Source organism: Bactrocera dorsalis, chromosome 4 (genome assembly GCF_023373825.1).
Source record: "Bactrocera dorsalis isolate Fly_Bdor chromosome 4, ASM2337382v1, whole genome shotgun sequence".
In the NCBI taxonomy this organism is placed as follows: domain Eukaryota; kingdom Metazoa; phylum Arthropoda; class Insecta; order Diptera; family Tephritidae; genus Bactrocera; species Bactrocera dorsalis.
In genome coordinates, this window is record NC_064306.1 from 1980655 (window position 1) to 1999364 (window position 18710).

At 33.6% G+C, this 18710-nt stretch overlaps 1 protein-coding gene across 1 annotated transcript; it reads left to right on the forward strand.

Annotated features, from left to right (window-relative positions):
• The first annotated feature begins 233 nt into the window (after positions 1–233).
• On the forward strand, positions 234–17833 carry LOC105226150 (eukaryotic translation initiation factor 5). Its single transcript, XM_011204935.4, has 6 exons — positions 234–391; positions 1126–1682; positions 12569–12665; positions 13975–15635; positions 15717–16187; positions 16254–17833. The coding sequence occupies exons 4-6, from the start codon at positions 15423–15425 to the stop codon at positions 16953–16955; spliced, it is 1386 nt and encodes a 461-aa protein (XP_011203237.1). The 5' UTR covers positions 234–391; positions 1126–1682; positions 12569–12665; positions 13975–15422; the 3' UTR covers positions 16956–17833.
• Positions 17834–18710: the final 877 nt, after the last annotated feature.

Below are 18710 nucleotides of genomic sequence, written 5' to 3' on the forward strand. Positions count from 1 at the left end.
TAATCGAAGCATTTGGTAGGCTGGGGGTTGGTTGGCGCTGGGTATCGTACTAAATGTATGTAAAATTATATAAACGTTTCTACTAAATAATTGCAGAAAACATCGGGAATTATTATTTTCACAAATTTCACTAAGGCATTTTCAAAAAATATTAATTTTAACATCATTTTTAAAATAATCGGTCACTTTTACCGATAATAAACAATTTTATTATAAAGCAAATACAACCCTGAGCTGACAATCTGATTGAAATTTTGTGGTAGTTGATTGATGAAGTGGAACAGAAAATTATATCAGCAACAGCAAAAGTTGAAGATAGTTAACTCGCGGAACAAAATTTTTGAGTGTTTTATACGCAACGCAATATAAATTTTTTGTAAAAATTCACCAGGTAATTCTAGAACCAAAGAAATTTGTCATATGTAGTATTTTAAATATGAGTAATACCGAGATAATTCACATTTTGGAATGTGTGTGAAATTAGTTTTACTTGTGAAATTTTCTGTCATATCGGTGACCAATTACACTACCACCAACACCACCAATCTGCCAATCGGACAGACGTCGTCCATCTTTTTGAACCGTGGCGGATTTGTCCATGTGCTTTGATACATATATTGATGGGCATGTGTAAGTGTATTTTTGCAAAATTGCACTGCAATTTTTTCCATTAAAGCGATTTAGAGTAAAATTTCGCAATAATGTGACGAACGGAAGTTTAACATCAGGTGTATATGGTGAGGTACTATATATTCCCATTGTGGTTAATCCAGTAAAAAAAAGAAATGTCATATCCGCAAGCAGCTGCAACCAACCTAGAATACACTTTCGTACTACACGTGCCTGTTTTTCGTTTGGTGAAGGAGTAAGGTATAGACAATTGGTTAGGGATGTCGAGGTGCACATTCTTCTTAAGAATTTTAATTGCTTCATGGTATAAAAAATAATTCTCTATCATAGCTTTGCCTTATAACACAAACAAATGAAGATTTCGCAATAAGTATATAAAAGTGCTTTTTAACCGAATGTATTATGTCTGCAGTATACACATTCGTACATTAAGCATTAAAAAATTCTTATTTTATATACTTTTATACTATATTAATACTGATCTCTTACTTACAGTTTAAACGCATTTTACTTTCAAATAAATTGTGATTCGTATCAATTTACAAACCTGTTAACAGTGAGCCTGTAACTCTTTAAGTGGCAGAGAGTGTCTCTTTATAACACTAGAGAGCGACACGATTTTTGTGGAGCACACAGTGTCGAAAATAATCCAGTTTTGCAACGTAACGCAACCAGATACTGCGCATCGCAACCTATCATCTTAGCTTATTGTATTATCAAAGCAGCAAAATAATAGCAAGAAGACAACAAAATCCACACAACTGCAAAATTCTTTTTTGAATTTTTCTTTTATTTTGGTTTGTTTGCTTTTCGTTTCGCAACCAATCAATTTTGAACTTTAGAAGTTGCTTCTGACAACGGTAAACACATTTAAAAAATTCTGTAATCAAAAATCAGTGGGAAATCAACGTAAACGTCAATTGTAAGCTGAGTGGAAAGTTTGCATTGGATAATTCATTATCGGACAATACTCTTTGATCTTCGTGTGAATTGTGTTGCGCACCCCAAGGAGGGGAGTTACTTGTTTTATATGACTTTTGAAAGATTAATAGGTGAGTACTTAAAATCAATTAATAATATGTAAGATACATATTAGGGGGTTTTTAAGCTCGTTCTTGTATAATTATTGTATAAATTTTTTGATAAAAATAAGGCTATCCCCATGCACAGAATGCTATCAAATTTTGAGGCTATTGGATAGTAACTAATACTAATTGGAAAATTTTAAACAAATAATTTTGAAATTAGTTTTCTTATAAAAAAAGGAAATTCACATCCCGCTCCAATCAATATATATTATATGTATACTTGTATGTTTGTGAGTGCAAATTTTAAAACTAGTTACTTTCATTTTTCAATCTTATTTTGTACATAAAGTAAACGAAAAGTGGACGCAAATAACAATGGACTAGCCAACTCATAGCCTTTGTTGGCTTAGTCTTCATTATAAATCAAGACAAAATAAAAGTAGCAAATTGTATGCAGAAATCGAAAACCAGTTCACTAGCCCCGTGATTATGCAGTCGTGATTTTGTTTTACGAATTATTCCATTTGTAATAAATCTTATTTTGTATTTGTTTCAGTAAATTTTTTCTCACGTTATTTCTAGATATTTTTTAGTTTTAGTAGAATCAATGAATTATTTGCAAATCAAAGTTTAATTTAGTAGTTATTTTTTTAACAAATTGCTGTGGTATTGCATCATTTGCGTTGGTTGCAGAAAAGCCTAGCATAAACTTTGTACTTCAGTTGCAGTTGAAAAGGTTGAAAATAGTTAATTAACTCTTTGTATTACCTTTATTAAGTCTTAACTTTTTCGAAAATCGTTACAAAAGTGCTGCACTTTGCCAGTGCTTTGTCTGCAGTTGCAAACCGATCTTGTTATACATAAATTCCATGCATACATTTTTGTCTTTTTTTTTATTTATTATTCACCCGACTGCACCACAAGTTTTGCCAAATATTGGCTAAAGTTCGCTATGCTGTCTGGTGGCGTTTATGGAGTCTAGTTGTTACTACAAAAATACTTGGTATTGTTGTTGCCTAATGTTTTGTGTTGGTTTCTTTTAACCTATTTATAAAGCCTAATTAAGTAGATTTAAATTCAATTTGTGGCATTGAAAGAAGTAAATTAGTTTTATTGCATTGCAAAAGGGCTCAGGGTTGCACTGTATATACATACATATGTACATACATAGGTATATAAACACTTATAATAAAAAGGTGCGTTTGTGCACTGCGTCAATGACTGGATTAAAAGGAAAAGCCGATGTACTATAAATAATTTCGAATATATTTCGCACATTCACAAACCACTGTTGATTACGTGTTACGTGTAGTTTGAAATTTGTGGCTTAAATACTAAAGTTGGTTCTGAGTTTAATTAATTTCCTTGTATGGAAATAAACTTTATCACTAAATACCTTTTTTTATTTATTATACCTTTCATTTCTATATGCATAATTTTTGCATTTCTCATTCGCTGTAAATATTTGTATATATAAAAGCTTGTGCACTTGTCTGAATGTATGCACTTGAGTATATTTACATACCTACATTCCAGTGCAATTCAATACCACTTATTCAGTCAGTTTGTATATATGTAGTTATGTAATAAAATTACAGAAAATCAACTTGAGATGGTGCATTACAGCGCATGTAAATGTAAATACATACTTATATGCAAATATCGTTTGTGTGTGCGTGCGTACAAAGAAATTTTGTATAAGTATCTTGCAGCGCTTCTGATTTAAAGCAATGAGTGCCAGTCTTTGTCTACGTGAACGCTTAATATTCAGTTTGCCTATATTTTGTATACATACATACATACATATATATAAATTTAACTTGAGCACTTTCGTTTGTTTATTTAGCAAAAAATTTAATTTGATCGATCAGCTTTTGACTGTGCGAAAATTAGCAAAAAAGTGAACGTAACAAACGTTGATAAGGTTTCAACACTCTGCATATCCAATAGTTAAATACAGGGTGCTAAGGCCTTGAGAATGCAAAATTTACGCGAAATTCCCAACCCGATAAGGGTTTCTTTAACTGCTCACCTACTTTACATAAAACCTATTTTCCAGAAAACAATTTGCAAATTTATCAATTTAGTTGCATAGAATGACATTTTTGCCTTCAGATTTTAACCAAATTATTTTAAAACCAAAATAGTAATTTTTACACAGCTTTGCACTTTTCATTACTAAGCAAGTTCATATAATCCAACAGTTAATTAATTTCTCAATTGTGCATAATATACATATGTACATACATACATATGTACATATGTATGTAACATATATGAATTGCCCAGACAAAAATAATTTTGTTCTAAATAAAACTAGTCTACTCAGCTGTTTTTGTGGAACAACGAAATAAATATACACTTATGGATAAAATAATAAGTGAGTTTAGCTGGTAGTGTTTTTTTTATACCCTCGTATGTATGTATCTTTGTGTACGTACATATGTATATAAGTATTTATTTAGCGGAATTTTATCTTTAATACTTTTTATATTTATTTCACTAAAAAAAAACTTATTGCAAAAGTGCTAAAAAGTTAAAGCTCCAATGAAATTTTAGCGTCATGCGATTTGTTGAAACCATATATGAGATTTTTAAACATACAATAAGGTGTGTGCAAATTGGGTAGAAATATTAAAAATATATTATTATAAAAATCTTATTTCTTTTATTTCAAAATATTTTATTTTTTTTTTTCAAAATCGTTTTCTTTTTTTAATATTTAATTTTTTTCAAAATATTTATATTTTAAAAATATTTTTTTTCGGTTTTTTTTAATATTTTGTTTTGATTTCTTTTAAATATTTTTTTTTTTTTGATTTTGTTTTTTGCAATTTTTTAAATATTTTTTTATCTTTTAAATATTTTTGTTTTCAATTTTTTACTTATACTTTTTTTCATACTATGGTAAGTTATTTACACTCGCGCCAATTCTCACTACTCGTTTTTCTCAAAAATCTTGGTAATTTCACACATATTCAAACTTTCGATTGGGTCATAAACTGTCGCCTTCATGGCAATTAGTATGTAATTTTACGTTAACAATAAACAAAACATAAAAACTTATGAACTTACAACAATAATATATTTGTTATTGTCGCGAGCGTAATAACGTTTGCTCAAAAAATTGAAACAGGCGGTTAGAGTAAAATTTTTTATCAGCAAGAAAAATGAGTAAGCGCCGTTTTTTGAAGCATACCAATAAAATTTAGTGGCAAGCAAACTCTTTGTTTCATAAACTGTAAATTAGTGCGATATTTAAGTTTTTTAAACTCATTTTATTGCGTCAATTTGCTTAGAGATCAATTTGCTTAGAGATTCAAACGAATAATATTTACATTTGTTTTTGGATGTGTGTTCTGATCTGTTTTTTTCCATATCTATTTATCATTTTGTGTTTTAATCTTTCTTTCACGCTCATATTTTGTTGCTGAGACATTTCTTTTTTAGTTCGCAAAGTTTGTTAAACTATCAAACATTTTCAAGGTAGCGAAAATTCTAATATTTCCGCAAGATCGTCAGCAAATTTTATTTTTAGCATTTAGTAGCCAAGCGTGCACTAGCAAGTAAACAAGTATTTTCCTGCGAAGCTCTGTAATACGATCGACACGCATATTTCTCGCTAAATATTTTCTTGGTGATGCAAATTTTTGCTCGCTGAGTGAGTTCGTCCCTGCCGCCGCTACCGCTAATTGCTATTTTCCAATTATTTGCTTTGTTTGCATAGAAAATTGAAATTTTCCCGCTCTTACCTTTGGCGATTTGCTCATTAACTTGCTGCTAGAGGCGGATCCTGATTTGCTTAATTCGTTTGTTAACCGCTTTTGATGTTGTTTATGTCGCTGATTTACAACTTCGCGCGTTTTCAATTTCACCGCAGCGCTAATAAGGACCCCCAATTAGTTGGCACCTTAATTAGATGCACCACTAATTATTTGCTTGTCTTCCCCCTCAGTTGGGCCTTACATTTCGCAATTTCACCACGCTTTGTACACACTTTTTCCCAGCAATTAATTATGTTTTGTTAGCGCATAATTGGGCCTTTTACACTTGTTAAATCAATAAGGCGTGTCTGAGGACACCTTTGTGCCGCCATATTGCGCTTATTACCTGTGCTGTCTGGCCCACCTTTTAATTTTTTCCCATCAGTGTTGTGTTTTTGTTATTTTTTTAACTTGTTTATGTTTCGAAATTGCATTTCACTGCGCCTAACACAAGGCCAATTAAATTGTGCGTACACAGTGAGCTCTTGCTGCTTTTTTATGAGGACATATTTTTTCTTGTTAACTATGCAAAAACAACAAAGAAGGCGTTATTGAAGTGGGCTGGTCCCTCCTCACGCAGCAGAGCTTGACCTATAGGAAATTTTGAGTTTAGCAGTAAAAAATTTTTCAAGTCGTGATCTAAAAATGTATTGCACACATGTTTTGGTTAATTGTCAAGTTCTTCATTTGACAGCTGGAATGAAACAACTGATAGGGCGTACGAGAACAAAAATGTGTTTAATTTTCGTTTTCACCAGTTATTTTTTTAAATCAAGTTTTTCTACTAATTATAATGAATCGAACTGATAGAATTGTTAAGTTCAATTTTTTTTATTTAATTTTTATAATGTGGCTATACAATTTTAACTTTTTGAGTTTTTATTTTTAATTTGTTTAAGTTTTTAAGTATTTTTTTTAATTTATTTCTAGTCTTATATTTTTTTAACTTTTTTTTTTAAATTTTGTATTATTATTTTATTTTGTTTTTAATATGTTCAAATTTTTTTGAGTTTTTAAGTAATTTTTTTTAATTTATTTCTATTTTTTTATATTTTTTAACTTTTTTAAAATTTTGTATTATTATTTTATTTTGGTTTTAATATTTTTCAATATTTTTAAGTTGTTTTTTTATTTTAATTTTTTTTTTAAATAAATATATTTACGCTTGTTTAATTTTTTTTCGCTTTTCATATCTCTATTTTTTTATTTCTAATTTTTTTAAGTTTTTAAAATTATTCATTTTATTTTTTTTTTTAATTTTTTTTAATTATTTATTTTTCTGTTAATTTTTTTAATATTTTAAATTTTTTAAATAAAATTAAGTTTTTATATCCCACTTTTAGAACTCTTCTCTGATTTTTTTATTTCTTTTTATTTTGTGTTTATATTTTGTCTTGTTTTACCATTTTCTATATTTATATTTATATCAAGTCTTATTGGCTTTTTGAAACATTTTACGTCTGTGTTGTGTACATATGTACATAAGTATGTATTTGTATAGCTTCTTTAAATTTTCACGATGAGCTTAGTATCTGTGTGTGTTGTAATTTTCCTGTTAACTGCAGCTGTTTTTCCGGCTGGACACGAATTGCGCAAGCGCTGCGCTCTGTAGCAAAAAAAAACTGTCTCTGAGAGTGCCAGGATAGTGATTGAAAGTTTAAAAGCCACTGTAATGAGTAAACGATTATTTTTATGATACAAATATTCTTATTTATTAAAAATTTTATAAATTCCAAAAAAGTTTGAAAGCACATATTTTGAAAAAAAAAAAAATTTATGTCAGATTATTGCCAGGATTAAAGAAAAATTAATAAAAAATATTTTTACTTTTATTTCCTTACTTTGACACATATTTTTAATATTTTTTACCAAAAAACTGTAAATACTTTTCGTATTTATTGTAGTTACAGTTTTTACGGCTATTTTCTCGACAGTTTTTATAAATTTATTAACGGTATTTGTTTTTGCCAAGAAAATCACCATTTTGTATTTACCGTAAAAAATCTTTAGTAGCACTGTATTCTACTGCACACATACAAGCACAATTTGCCCTCTGTGCTAAGCGAAGCCTAGCCACATAACGGTAAATAGAGAATACTCATACGTACAGGATTATTGCACTTGAGCACGAGACACCGCCAAACAAACAAGCCGACCCACGAATACACACACATACACACACAGACACAGAAGTCTCGGATTTGACACCACCAGCAGCGCTGCTTGCGCGTTAAAGCTTCGTGTTTAGTCGTTTTTTATTTGTCTTGCTGTCTGGATGTGGATTTTCCAGCAAATAGCCAAAGCCTCTCAACGTAAAGCAGAAATAAGTGAATTCAATTAAATTAAATAAATTTTAAATAAAATTATAATTACAAAAACAAAACAAAAAACCGCTACAAACACTTAACACATACTAAGGGCATATCGAAACTTGCGACTCGTGTGCGTTTTGCCACTAGAGCGGCTGCAAAGCGTTCGTCGAGTACAGAAATTCACAGCAAATCGAATATTCATTGAAATTGAAATAAGATTTTTAGAATTAAAAATTTAAAAATTAATGCAAATGTAAAGGTTAACGTCGCCAGCCACATAAAACAAACACAAAAAGTAATATACATACAAACAAATACCAAGATACAAACAACCAACGTCTATAAAGTGCAGCATTCGGTCAGCAGCAGCAGCAGAATCAGCTAGCGGCCGACTCAGGTCAATCCAAACGCGTGCAACCGGAAAGAGGAAATCAAATTTGGCAAAAGTGCGACTGCTTTGCGTTGCCCAACCACGGACAGCCCAGCAGATACAAAAGCAAAAACAAAAACAAAGCGTATATTTATAAAATATCACCAGCGGCGACGGCAGCGCCAAGGAGCAAGCATTAAAAGCAACCAAAATCAGAGATCAGCAATTGTGCGCGCGTGTGTGTGTGCGTGTTTTACTGCGCGTGCGGCAGACGGCTTTTGTTTTTGTGTTTATCGCACGCCCCAAAGCCGAGTACATAAATATTTGGCGTTTGGTGCTTGTGTCGCCTAAAAGCGTGCTACCGCAAACAGTTGCTGTCAGCGTGTACGCCTAAAAGCAGGCTATAGCAAAGCGTTAAACTGCAATTTTGCCAAATCTAAAACATTTAAGTATTTCCGCGCTGCGAAAAGCAGAAATTTTGAGTGAAAACTTCTGCGATTTTTCAGATTTCCATTTGGATTTTTGTGTGATTTTAGTTATTCTAGTACCGTTATAAATTATTACTCTTGGCTACGTGTATACTCCATCGGCCGTTTAGCGAGCAAAAATAACAACATCATATGGTGTGCGGTTTGTGGGTGTCATCAGTGGCCTTTAACGCCCTCTGCACAAATAACAACAGTAAGTTCATTGAGGCAGCAGCACCTAACAAATGTGCTAAAAACTATATCATTTTTGTTCGTAAGTAATGTTTCGGCTGAAAAGTCACGCATGGTGTTCTAGAAGGATTCGAAGTAGCGGCTTAGTACTTTTCGAAATTGAACAGGAATATGCTTTTCTTAAATTTCTATACAAATTATTTTCTTAAAAAATTTAATATTTCGAAATTAAGTTTTCTATTTCGAAAATTAGAAGTTTTTAAATTATAAAATTTTTTTTAATTAAGTTTTCTATCTGGAAAATTAATACGAAGTTTTGAAATTATACAGTTTTTCGAAATTAAGTTTTGTATTTCGAAGTTTTGAAATTATACAGTTCTCAAAACTTCGAATATTCGAAATAGAAAACTTAACTGTAAACTGTATAATTTCAAAACTTCGAATTTTTGAAATAGTTAGAAAATTTAATTTCGAAAAATTAAATTTTTGTGCTCAAATCTCTATATATTCAAAAATTTCCAAATAATACCATACATACTCCTCTATTTTTGACTTCGAAAACAGTTATTCGGAAACATTTTTAGTAAATAATATGCAGTATAATAACACTAGCTCACATACATTTAGCGACTGTGATGTTAGAGGCTCTTTCTTGCTAATTTTGTATTGCTAGAATCGAATATAACAGTAAAAATTTTCTAACACGTAGGATTTTTTGAGTTGTAGTCAAGAGTTGTAGGGGTCAAACCACCACCATTTACTAAAATGGCATAAATAATCAGATTTGTTGAGTAGTGTAATTATTTATGTTGCTTGTATACTAGTGTTTCAGCTTTGTAGCGTTAATATCATGGAATTTTGTTATATACATATATACAATTCTTGTTAAAGTTTGTGTTAAATTAATTATAGATTATCGTATGTTAAATTGATTTCCATGCAAGCGCTTAAATCACCCCGCCACCCTTTCAACGCCAAAGTCATTCACTTTTCTACGCTGAGCATAAGATTGCTTTGCTGGCACTTTTTATTGCTGCTTGAGTGCCTGCCTCCCTTCAGAAGTGAAAAGCTCAACCTGCATGTTTTCTCATCATGCTATCTTTCAAAGTTACTTCACATCTCGTGTAATTAGTTTCTGTTTTCGTTTCTACTTTTTGCTTTTGATGTCTTTTTTAATTTAGTTTTATTTTTTCATTGTAAATTTTAAATTGCAATCAATTTACTTGCGTATCTTCACTTGAAAGGATTCCCCACCCGCATTTTCGACTTCTTCGTGACTGAATTGCTGCTTGGTTGTTGTTTTGTTTTTGCTTTGCTTGCTGTTAGTTGGCTACTCGTATTTTCTGCTAATTTTGCAATTTTCGTGCTTTTGTTTTAAACTTTTGTTTGTCTCGTAAATGCATCACTTCGTTATATTCATTGCATTCGCATACGCAGGGTTTCCATTTCATGCTTCGTTTATTCGCCGAACGTTCTTGCTCCTCGTTCATAGTATCATTCGTTCGGCATCAGCGCCATTACACGCACTACTTAACCATATCCGCTTATGAGTATGTATGCATGCGAACATACAGACATACTTATTTATGTATGTTTTTTAATTTGTCCTATGAAATACACATTCGAGATTATTCCAGTTGAATTTGCTGGTATTAAAATTTTGGTAGATGCATTTGACATACATTTTAAGAATTAATATTCGAAATTCGAATATTAACAAATTCAATTCTGTATAAAAAATTGTAATTTTGAAATCTGTGTTCGAAATTAGATTTCAACTATTTTAAAAAAATTGGTATTTCAAATTAAATGTTCGAAATTCGAATTTTAGGGGTATTAATAATTTTTACTTCGTAGTTAAATTTTTTATTTTGTAATTTTTATTCGGAATTAGTTCAGGAATTAGACTTTCGAATTTAACAACTATCGCTTTTTAACTTTTGTTCGAAATAGGATTTTAAATATTTTCGTAAAATCGTTTTTCGAATTTAATATCCAAATTCCAATATTAGAAAATTCAAAATATTTACTTCTATACTAAAATTCCTTTTGATATTTTTTCGAAATTGGTTTAACTATTTTCACAAAATAGTTTTTCGAATTTAATGTCCAAATTAAAAATTTTAGAGAATTCATATTTTTTACTTCAGTATTAAAGGTTTTCATGTTGAAATTTTTGTTCGTAATTAGTTTTTGATTATTTAAAAAAATGAGTTTAGAATTTAATGTTCGAAATTCCAGTATCAGGGAATTTAAAATTTTAATTTCCAAATTAAAAAATTAAATTTTGAAATTCAAAGTTACCGAAGCTTTACACGAAAGCCGTTATTCGGTAGTTTCAGCGCTTACATATTTTTCGAAGTTTTGGTTATTTCGAAATTTGGTTTTACGTATTTTGATTTTGAAATTTATATTCGAAATTCGAAGTTACATATTTTTCGAAGTTTATGTTATTTCGAAATTTGATTTTATGTTTTTACATTATAAATTTTTATCAAATCTTTTCCAAAATTTGTCCAACCGAATTGGTTGTATACATTTAAATGTCTGCTTATTTTCACATTCTCTGCGCTGAAGACTTGCCATTTGCTGTCCTCGCGTTATTTGAATATTTAGCATTTCTTCTGACGTTAATGGTAGTTCTATTATATTTTCCTTCCTTTCCAATAAATCTGCTGTTTTGCCGCAATGTCCTTGACCGTTGCCTCAAACCTCACTATTCCAACGCGCCTAACCTCACTCTGCTCTTCTGCAGCCACAGCCTACCCACTAAAACGTGCCTAAACGCTGCTGCCTCTAACACTTGTTGTGCATGAGCTCTGCCGTCACGGTACGTTTTTCTTCCATTTCATTTTATTTTCTATTTCATTCGCCGCTTTGCGCGCTGACACGGCATATCTAGCACTTTTGTGTGGAATTATAAATTTTTTACAACTATTTTCCACTCTATTTTATTCCTCATTTGTGACATTGCGTTTTACAACGTATTTGCTTACGCTACGCTGCGTTGCGTTGTGTGTGTATGTTGATCCTTTTTAATTAAGCAAAATATATAGTGCTGATTGCCAAGTAAACAGGCATGCCATTTCCTTTGCGCCCAACAGCAGGCTTTGGATTTTTGAATAATTTATGCAGTGAAGTGTGCGAGTAGGTCATACGCTGTGGGGGACGGGGTGTTGCCGCTATGCATTAAGTCAAACAGTTAGCGTATGGCACAAATCACCGGGGAGCACAGGCAACCAGCGGTTAGAAAATGCTGTTGACAGCCTTGAAACACATGCACATATACATATGTGACCAAATTGGCGACACTGTAGCCCACAGCTAGGCGCTAAGGGGTGTTTGGTGTATGTAGTTGATGTGTCATTAATAGCACTGCGGCTACTTTTTGTTGATTTACTTAAATATCAGGTGCGAAAGTCAATACATTTAGGGGGTTACTTTTACTTTTGACTTATGCACGTGTTTATTAAAGTTTTCAAGGTTCTGGCATGACGGTGGCGATTCTTGAAAACCGCTGTAAATGCTTTGCATTAAATATTAATATGAAAAATTGCCGCTGACCACGGCACTTTCTCTGCTAATACGTGGGTTTGAAGGCTGCTAAATTGGTAACCGTTTTTATTAGGCAATCTACATGCAAATAACAGCTGACTAATTTGACAGTTGTCATAATTTAATTTTAGAAAATACAGCAGATTGTTTCAATTATGGAAATATAGTGAATTTATTTATAAATATATTAATACAAATTATTTTTTAATTTTCAATGGTAATATATAAATACTCGCCTCTTTACTTGCAGAAACACCAGTATTCAAAGGAGCACCACCAACTCCACCTCAACGGAGCAAGTTGGTTAGTTCGTGCATGAATTCACATAGGCGATACTTAAGTCATAGGTAAGCTACACATCGCTACTTTCAATATCTTATTTAGTTAATCTTTTCCCGTTTGAACACAACTCAGCGCATATTTTAGTTATATTAAAGCGGCTCAGCCCAAAAAAGCAGAAATATATTCAAAAAAAATTGCATACACTCTCCGCTGCCTGCTGTCTCAACATCCGTGCAAAAAAAAGTCAAGTAATCGGCAACAAATGCGCAAATTAAATTTTCCAGCTTAATCGGCCATTAATTTCTCCACATATTTTGCGTGTGTGCGCATATTTAAGCAATTTAAGTGCTTGCTGGCTGCCACCATCACACCAGCAGCACAGCAAGGCGTTCTCTGTGTGCGACAGGCGCCTGTGTGGCGTTGGTCCTTTGCCCCACTTTATGACGCTGTACGCTGACGTTCGGTGTACTTAACACTGGCTGACATCGCTATGTCAAGAATTTCATTCAATTTTTAATTTATATATCCTCATGTCAAAAAGAGGGGCTTATAGCATGTTGGTGCGCCTAATGGTGCTTTGTTGTTGCCACTATTGGCAACTGGTATGTCATGTGTGCTTTGTAGATCATAGATAAATCAAACTCATGTCGCTTCTAGTGCAGGGCTCGTGCGCGCTTGTGTGGACTTTTCGAGGGTATTTTGTCTCAATTCTTATTATTGATTGTTTTTGGGCATTATGTTAGAAAATTTAAAGCTTTTGTTGAAAGGTCCTCAATTTTTGGCCACATTTTCGTTAAAAAATGTTTGAATGTGCCCTAAAGTTAATGAAAGGTGTATAAAGACAAAGTTTTTTGATAAAAAATGAATGCAGTTTTTAACATCCTAAAGGAAACGTCAGAGACGTAAGAAATAATAAGGAAATACATAAGTAATCAACGTGACGAATCTGTCTGTCTGTATATACCTACAATTTTGAGATATCGATCTGAAATTTTGCACCTGACCTTTTTGCTTTAAAAAGTTGCTCATTTGTCGGAATCGCCGATATGGGTTCACTATGGCATCTAGCTGCCATACAAGCTGATCGATTAAAATAAAGTTCTTGTATAGAAAACCAACCTTTTCATTTGACAAGATATCTTAACGAAATTTGGCATGGATTATTGCCCAAAGCAACAGTACAATCTTTGTAGAAATTGTTCAAGAAGGACCATTATAACATAAAGCCTGGTATAAGATGTTTTATATGATGATTAAAGTCTTTAATAGTTTTTATTCAAATAATTTTTTCTAATTTCTTTTTAATAGTTTTTTGTTCAAATAATATGAAGTTTTTTAATCTAATCTCCACCTATGTTTACAACTCTTTTTCAGGACTTCAAAATTTTCCAGTAACAGACATCGGAAGCTGCAACCTTTTAGAGAAACGTGAGCCAATCGCACATCATTAGGCACCACGTTTTCCAATTTTTCCAAATATTTATAAAACATAATTGTAATCCAGATATCTAGCAGCAGCAAACATATAGCACTAAAACTGATAAATGTAAAAAAAACAACTAAAAGAAAAACATCTTTCATAAGATACAAAAAAAATCTACAAATATATTTAACAAAAAAGCCCAAAAATTCACTTCCAACCTCAAAGTGGGGTGAAAATTGCATAAAAGTTTCAAAAACTGGAGATTTGTAAAGCAGAACACATAACAGCAAACAACAAAAACAATATAAACAAGTAAATACTGTATAACAGCCAAGCGTGATTTCCAATTGCGCATTGTGTTTTGATTCAAAATCGAAGTAAAATCCAAAAACTAACAACAAAAAAGCACATATAGCCGTCAAATAGTAGTAAATTACAAAAAAAATTTAAGAAATAGTGGAAGCAAAAGCAACCGCAGCGGATATTAACAAGAAAGTCATCATAGCAACAGCAATAGCACCGGAAACCAACACCACTGTCATAATTAGGAACCAATACCAAGCGCCAATTGAAGTGAAAGGAAAAGCGAACTTCATGAATTTATCAATAAAGAAATACAATAAATCAAAAAATAAAAATTTAAGTACCATAACGTCTTCGGCATCGTCTTGGAGGGCGTTTCGGTGCTACGACGTCGAAACGACAGCATACAACGTAGAAGAGCAAGCGTACGCCGCAGGATCCACAACTAACTTACTGATGTACAGTGCCATCAATTGGTCACCTTGTTGAGGTTGAACGCTGAATGCGAACGTAAGCCCTATATTATCTATATATAGTATAACGGCTAGAAAGCGCGAAGCGAAGCAGCAAAACGAAGTGCGTGTCGCCGAAGAAACTCGTACGCAAAGCACGAGAGTTGTCGGAAATCGCTAAAGCAGAAATCAAAAGCAAAATTTTAATTTTCAGCTAAATCTGTAGCGTTTATTCACCCATTCTCAGTTTTTATATGAAAACAAGAACAACAAAAACAACAGCAGAGAGTAGTAGCAGCAGAAATAAACTCTAGAGCCAACACATCGCGAGACAGCAAGGTGTGATTCTCAGACTAAAATAACCATTAATAATAAAAAATATACAAAATTTAATATCACCGAGCCGCAAGCGCAAGCTCAGCACTTTCGTCGACGTAACAGTTCGAAGGAATATTGCCAAAATTACGCACAACAAGCAGCGCGATTTATTATATACTGTATACCTTTACAATTCTTCTATACGCAAAAAACGCAAAGCAAAACGCCAACAACAACAACAGTCAATCAAAAACATTATTCAAAAAACACAAATAAAATTAATATAAAAACATCTAAGGAAGCACAGTAAAAAGGAAATAGCAAAAATGGGTTCCGTTAATGTGAATCGTAATGTCACCGACATTTTCTACCGTTATAAAATGCCACGCTTGCAAGCTAAGGTCGAGGGCAAAGGTAACGGCATCAAAACCGTTATTGTTAATATGGCTGAAGTGGCACGCGCCATCGGACGTCCGGCCACCTACCCGACCAAGTATTTTGGCTGCGAATTGGGCGCTCAAACACAATTTGACTACAAGGTAAGACATTCTGGGCGGAAGTTTTGTTTTTAAATGGTAGCTGGGTCACAGAAGTTATTAATAACGCACTTTTCTTTGCAGAATGAACGTTTTATCGTAAATGGCTCCCACGATGCCAGCAAATTGCAGGATCTGCTCGATGGTTTTATACGCAAATTCGTCTTGTGCCCGGAATGCGACAATCCGGAGACCGATTTAACCGTCTCGGCTAAGAATCAAACCATTTCGCAAGCATGCAAAGCTTGCGGTTTTCATGGTCTCTTAAAAGTCAATCACAAGGTTAACACGTTCATCTTGAAGAATCCGCCAACTGTCAATCCGGCCGCACAAGGCTCCTCATTGACCGAAGGTAAACGTTCGAAACGTGGCCAAAAGAAGAATGGTGAGAATGGTGTGGATGGTGATAAAGGTGCCAGCAACTCGGGTGGTGAGTCGGATGGTGGTAGCGGCAATCAGGCCAGTCAAACCGAGGCGGAAATTAGCGCTGCCATACCGGAGAAGAATGGTGATGACGATGATGATGATGCCAACTGGAGTGTCGATGTGTCCAAGGTAAGTTGAGAACTGCGAAATTATAACGCATAAAAACCAACGACTTTCTTCTTTTCCGCACACTAGGAAGCCATACGCGCTCGCTTGCAAGACTTGACCGACGGTGCCAAGGGCATGACAATCTCAGATGACTATGATAAGACCGAAAAGGAGCGCATTGACATCTTTTATGAGCTGGTCAAGAAGAAGCGCAATGCCGGTGAGCTCGACTCCGTTGCCGTACACAAGGAGCTGATGATCGAAGCTGAGCGCCTTGATATTGTGCACAAGGCTACGCTGGTCTTAGCCGAGTTGCTCTTCTCCGACAACATCACACAGGAAGTGCGCAAGAATCGCAATCTTTTGCTGCGTTTCACACACAACAATCCTAAGGCACAACGTTATCTCATCGGCGGTTTGGAGCAGATAATCGCTTTACACGCGGCCAAACTGATGCCCAAGGTGGCGGGCATTTTTAAACTCTTCTACGATTCGGACATACTCGAGGAGAAGTCCATACTGGAGTGGTCACAGAAAGTGAGCAAGAAATACGTTTCAAAGGATGTGGCTACGGAGATACACGAGAAAGCCAAACCGTTCATACAGTGGCTGAAGGAGGCCGAGGAGGAGGAATCTTCGGAGGAGGACGAAGACGATTCCGATGTGGAGATTGAGTATAATGATCGCGCACGTGTAGAGCCATTAAAGGCAGCCGCTGTGGCCACTGCTGCCAAGAAGATTGTTGACGATGATGACGAGGGCGAAGAAATCGACATCGATGACATATAAAGAGGGTGTGGAGAAAGAGCAGCAGCAGTAGCGTATGCGTAGTTCAAGCCAGCGGCTTTGCGAATTATTGCTAAAGCAACCGTAGTTTTAATCTTCCATTCTTTCTCTTTGCGTGTTTTTCGTTTAAGTTTGGACTTTATGCACTCTGGTGCCAATTAGGCATGAAAAAGAGGCGTCTTTTACACGTCACATTACATTTTGACTGTCTCTCTGTCCACAAATATTCCAAATTTTAACATATTTTTCGCAACATTTCTGCTTTACGCGGCGCTTGCTGTACCTTACAACAAAAACATCCTAACTGCTGCAAAAATTATCCGTTACTCTCTCTTCTATATCATTGAAATCTTTATTTTTTGATTTATGACTTTATTATATTTAAGCTTTTTTGTGTTAACGGTATTTACACGTAATTTCAAACGGCAGAAACTAAAGACGCAGCTTCGATTTTGTCTCGACGCTATACAAACACAGTACACAGTAAAAAAAAAATATTTCCACTTACTAAAAAAATGTATAAATAGTATTTTTAACGGTACTTATATGCCAACTCCGTACACACATATACGCCATATTGTTCTGTCTCTACGCTTTCCACACGATAGAAACGCCGAGTGCTTACTTTTCCGAAAATAAAACTTTTGCACTAATACTGAAGCCAAAACGTTGCAGAAAGCTCAATTATGAAGTAACACATACACTCACCCTATTTCCCAATATTGCCCATATTTGTCGCAACAGTGGAACACACAACAAGGAAAAGGGCACCGCAAAGCTTTTGCGTTTTTCGAACTGTCGTAAATTTTGAAATTTATTATGCAAGTAAAAAATGTAAAAAAAAATACAAAATATAAAAATGTAAAAAAAAAACAAAGAAATGCTGTTACTTACTGAAAAGTTAAAAGAACGTGATTTGAAGAATATCGAATGATTTTGAAATGAAAAAACAAATCAAAAATAGTCCCAACAGCAACATGCCTCATGTCAAGGATCAAGGATAATAAATATTATCAACAAATATCAAATTTTACAGTTAAAATATATATTTTTTGTAGTTAGTGTGTATTCCGCAGATGCATACAGTTAGGACCCGAATTGTGCAGAATATTTATATGAAGACCGTTATAGCTGTGAAAAAACAGGCTTAAGGATATTGGTAAAAATAATCAGAATCAGAATCTTGCTGATGGCGCACAAAATGAAAACGGATCTCAGTTTTATAATGATTTCCTTCGTGTAATTTTTTTAACGGTAACAAACCTGAACTTTTAATACACTAAGTTACTCATAAATCGTAATTTCAGGCTTATTTTTGCTATCAGCCTCAAAATCGCAGTTTTAGCCAGCAGCAGCTTATAGTGATATCGCTTTATGAATATCACGTGATGCTAGTTGAAACTGCTTGGAACCCTTATGCCAATATTAACCGAATTACAAAAGTTTTAGAACTAAAAATAACAAGGGAGGGTAATATTTTTTTGTCACAACAGTAACCAATGAAAATTACTTCTAGGTTTCTGGCCTATACAATCGTGCCGTTTTGGGTGAGTATGGTGAACTTGTTGTTGTAGCGGCAGAAAACATCTCTGAAGTCATTTGAACGAAAGATGCTAGCTCTGTTTAGTTCTGCAGCTCGAGGTTACGAGTTCTAGAGAGAAAGGTTCTGCGGAAAATTTATGGGCCTTTGCGCGTTGGCCACGACGTATATCGCTCGTTCGATGGAACGATGAGCTGTATGAGATATACGACGACATT

Excerpts from the sequence above, each read along its gene's own strand:
- LOC105226150 (XM_011204935.4), top strand. The coding sequence starts at position 15,423 with ATGGGTTCCGTTAATGTGAATCGTAATGTCACCGACATTTTCTACCGT. Across the intron at positions 15,636-15,716 it reads AAACACAATTTGACTACAAG|AATGAACGTTTTATCGTAAA; the intron begins GTAAGACATTCT and ends TTTTCTTTGCAG. Across the intron at positions 16,188-16,253 it reads GGAGTGTCGATGTGTCCAAG|GAAGCCATACGCGCTCGCTT; the intron begins GTAAGTTGAGAA and ends TCCGCACACTAG.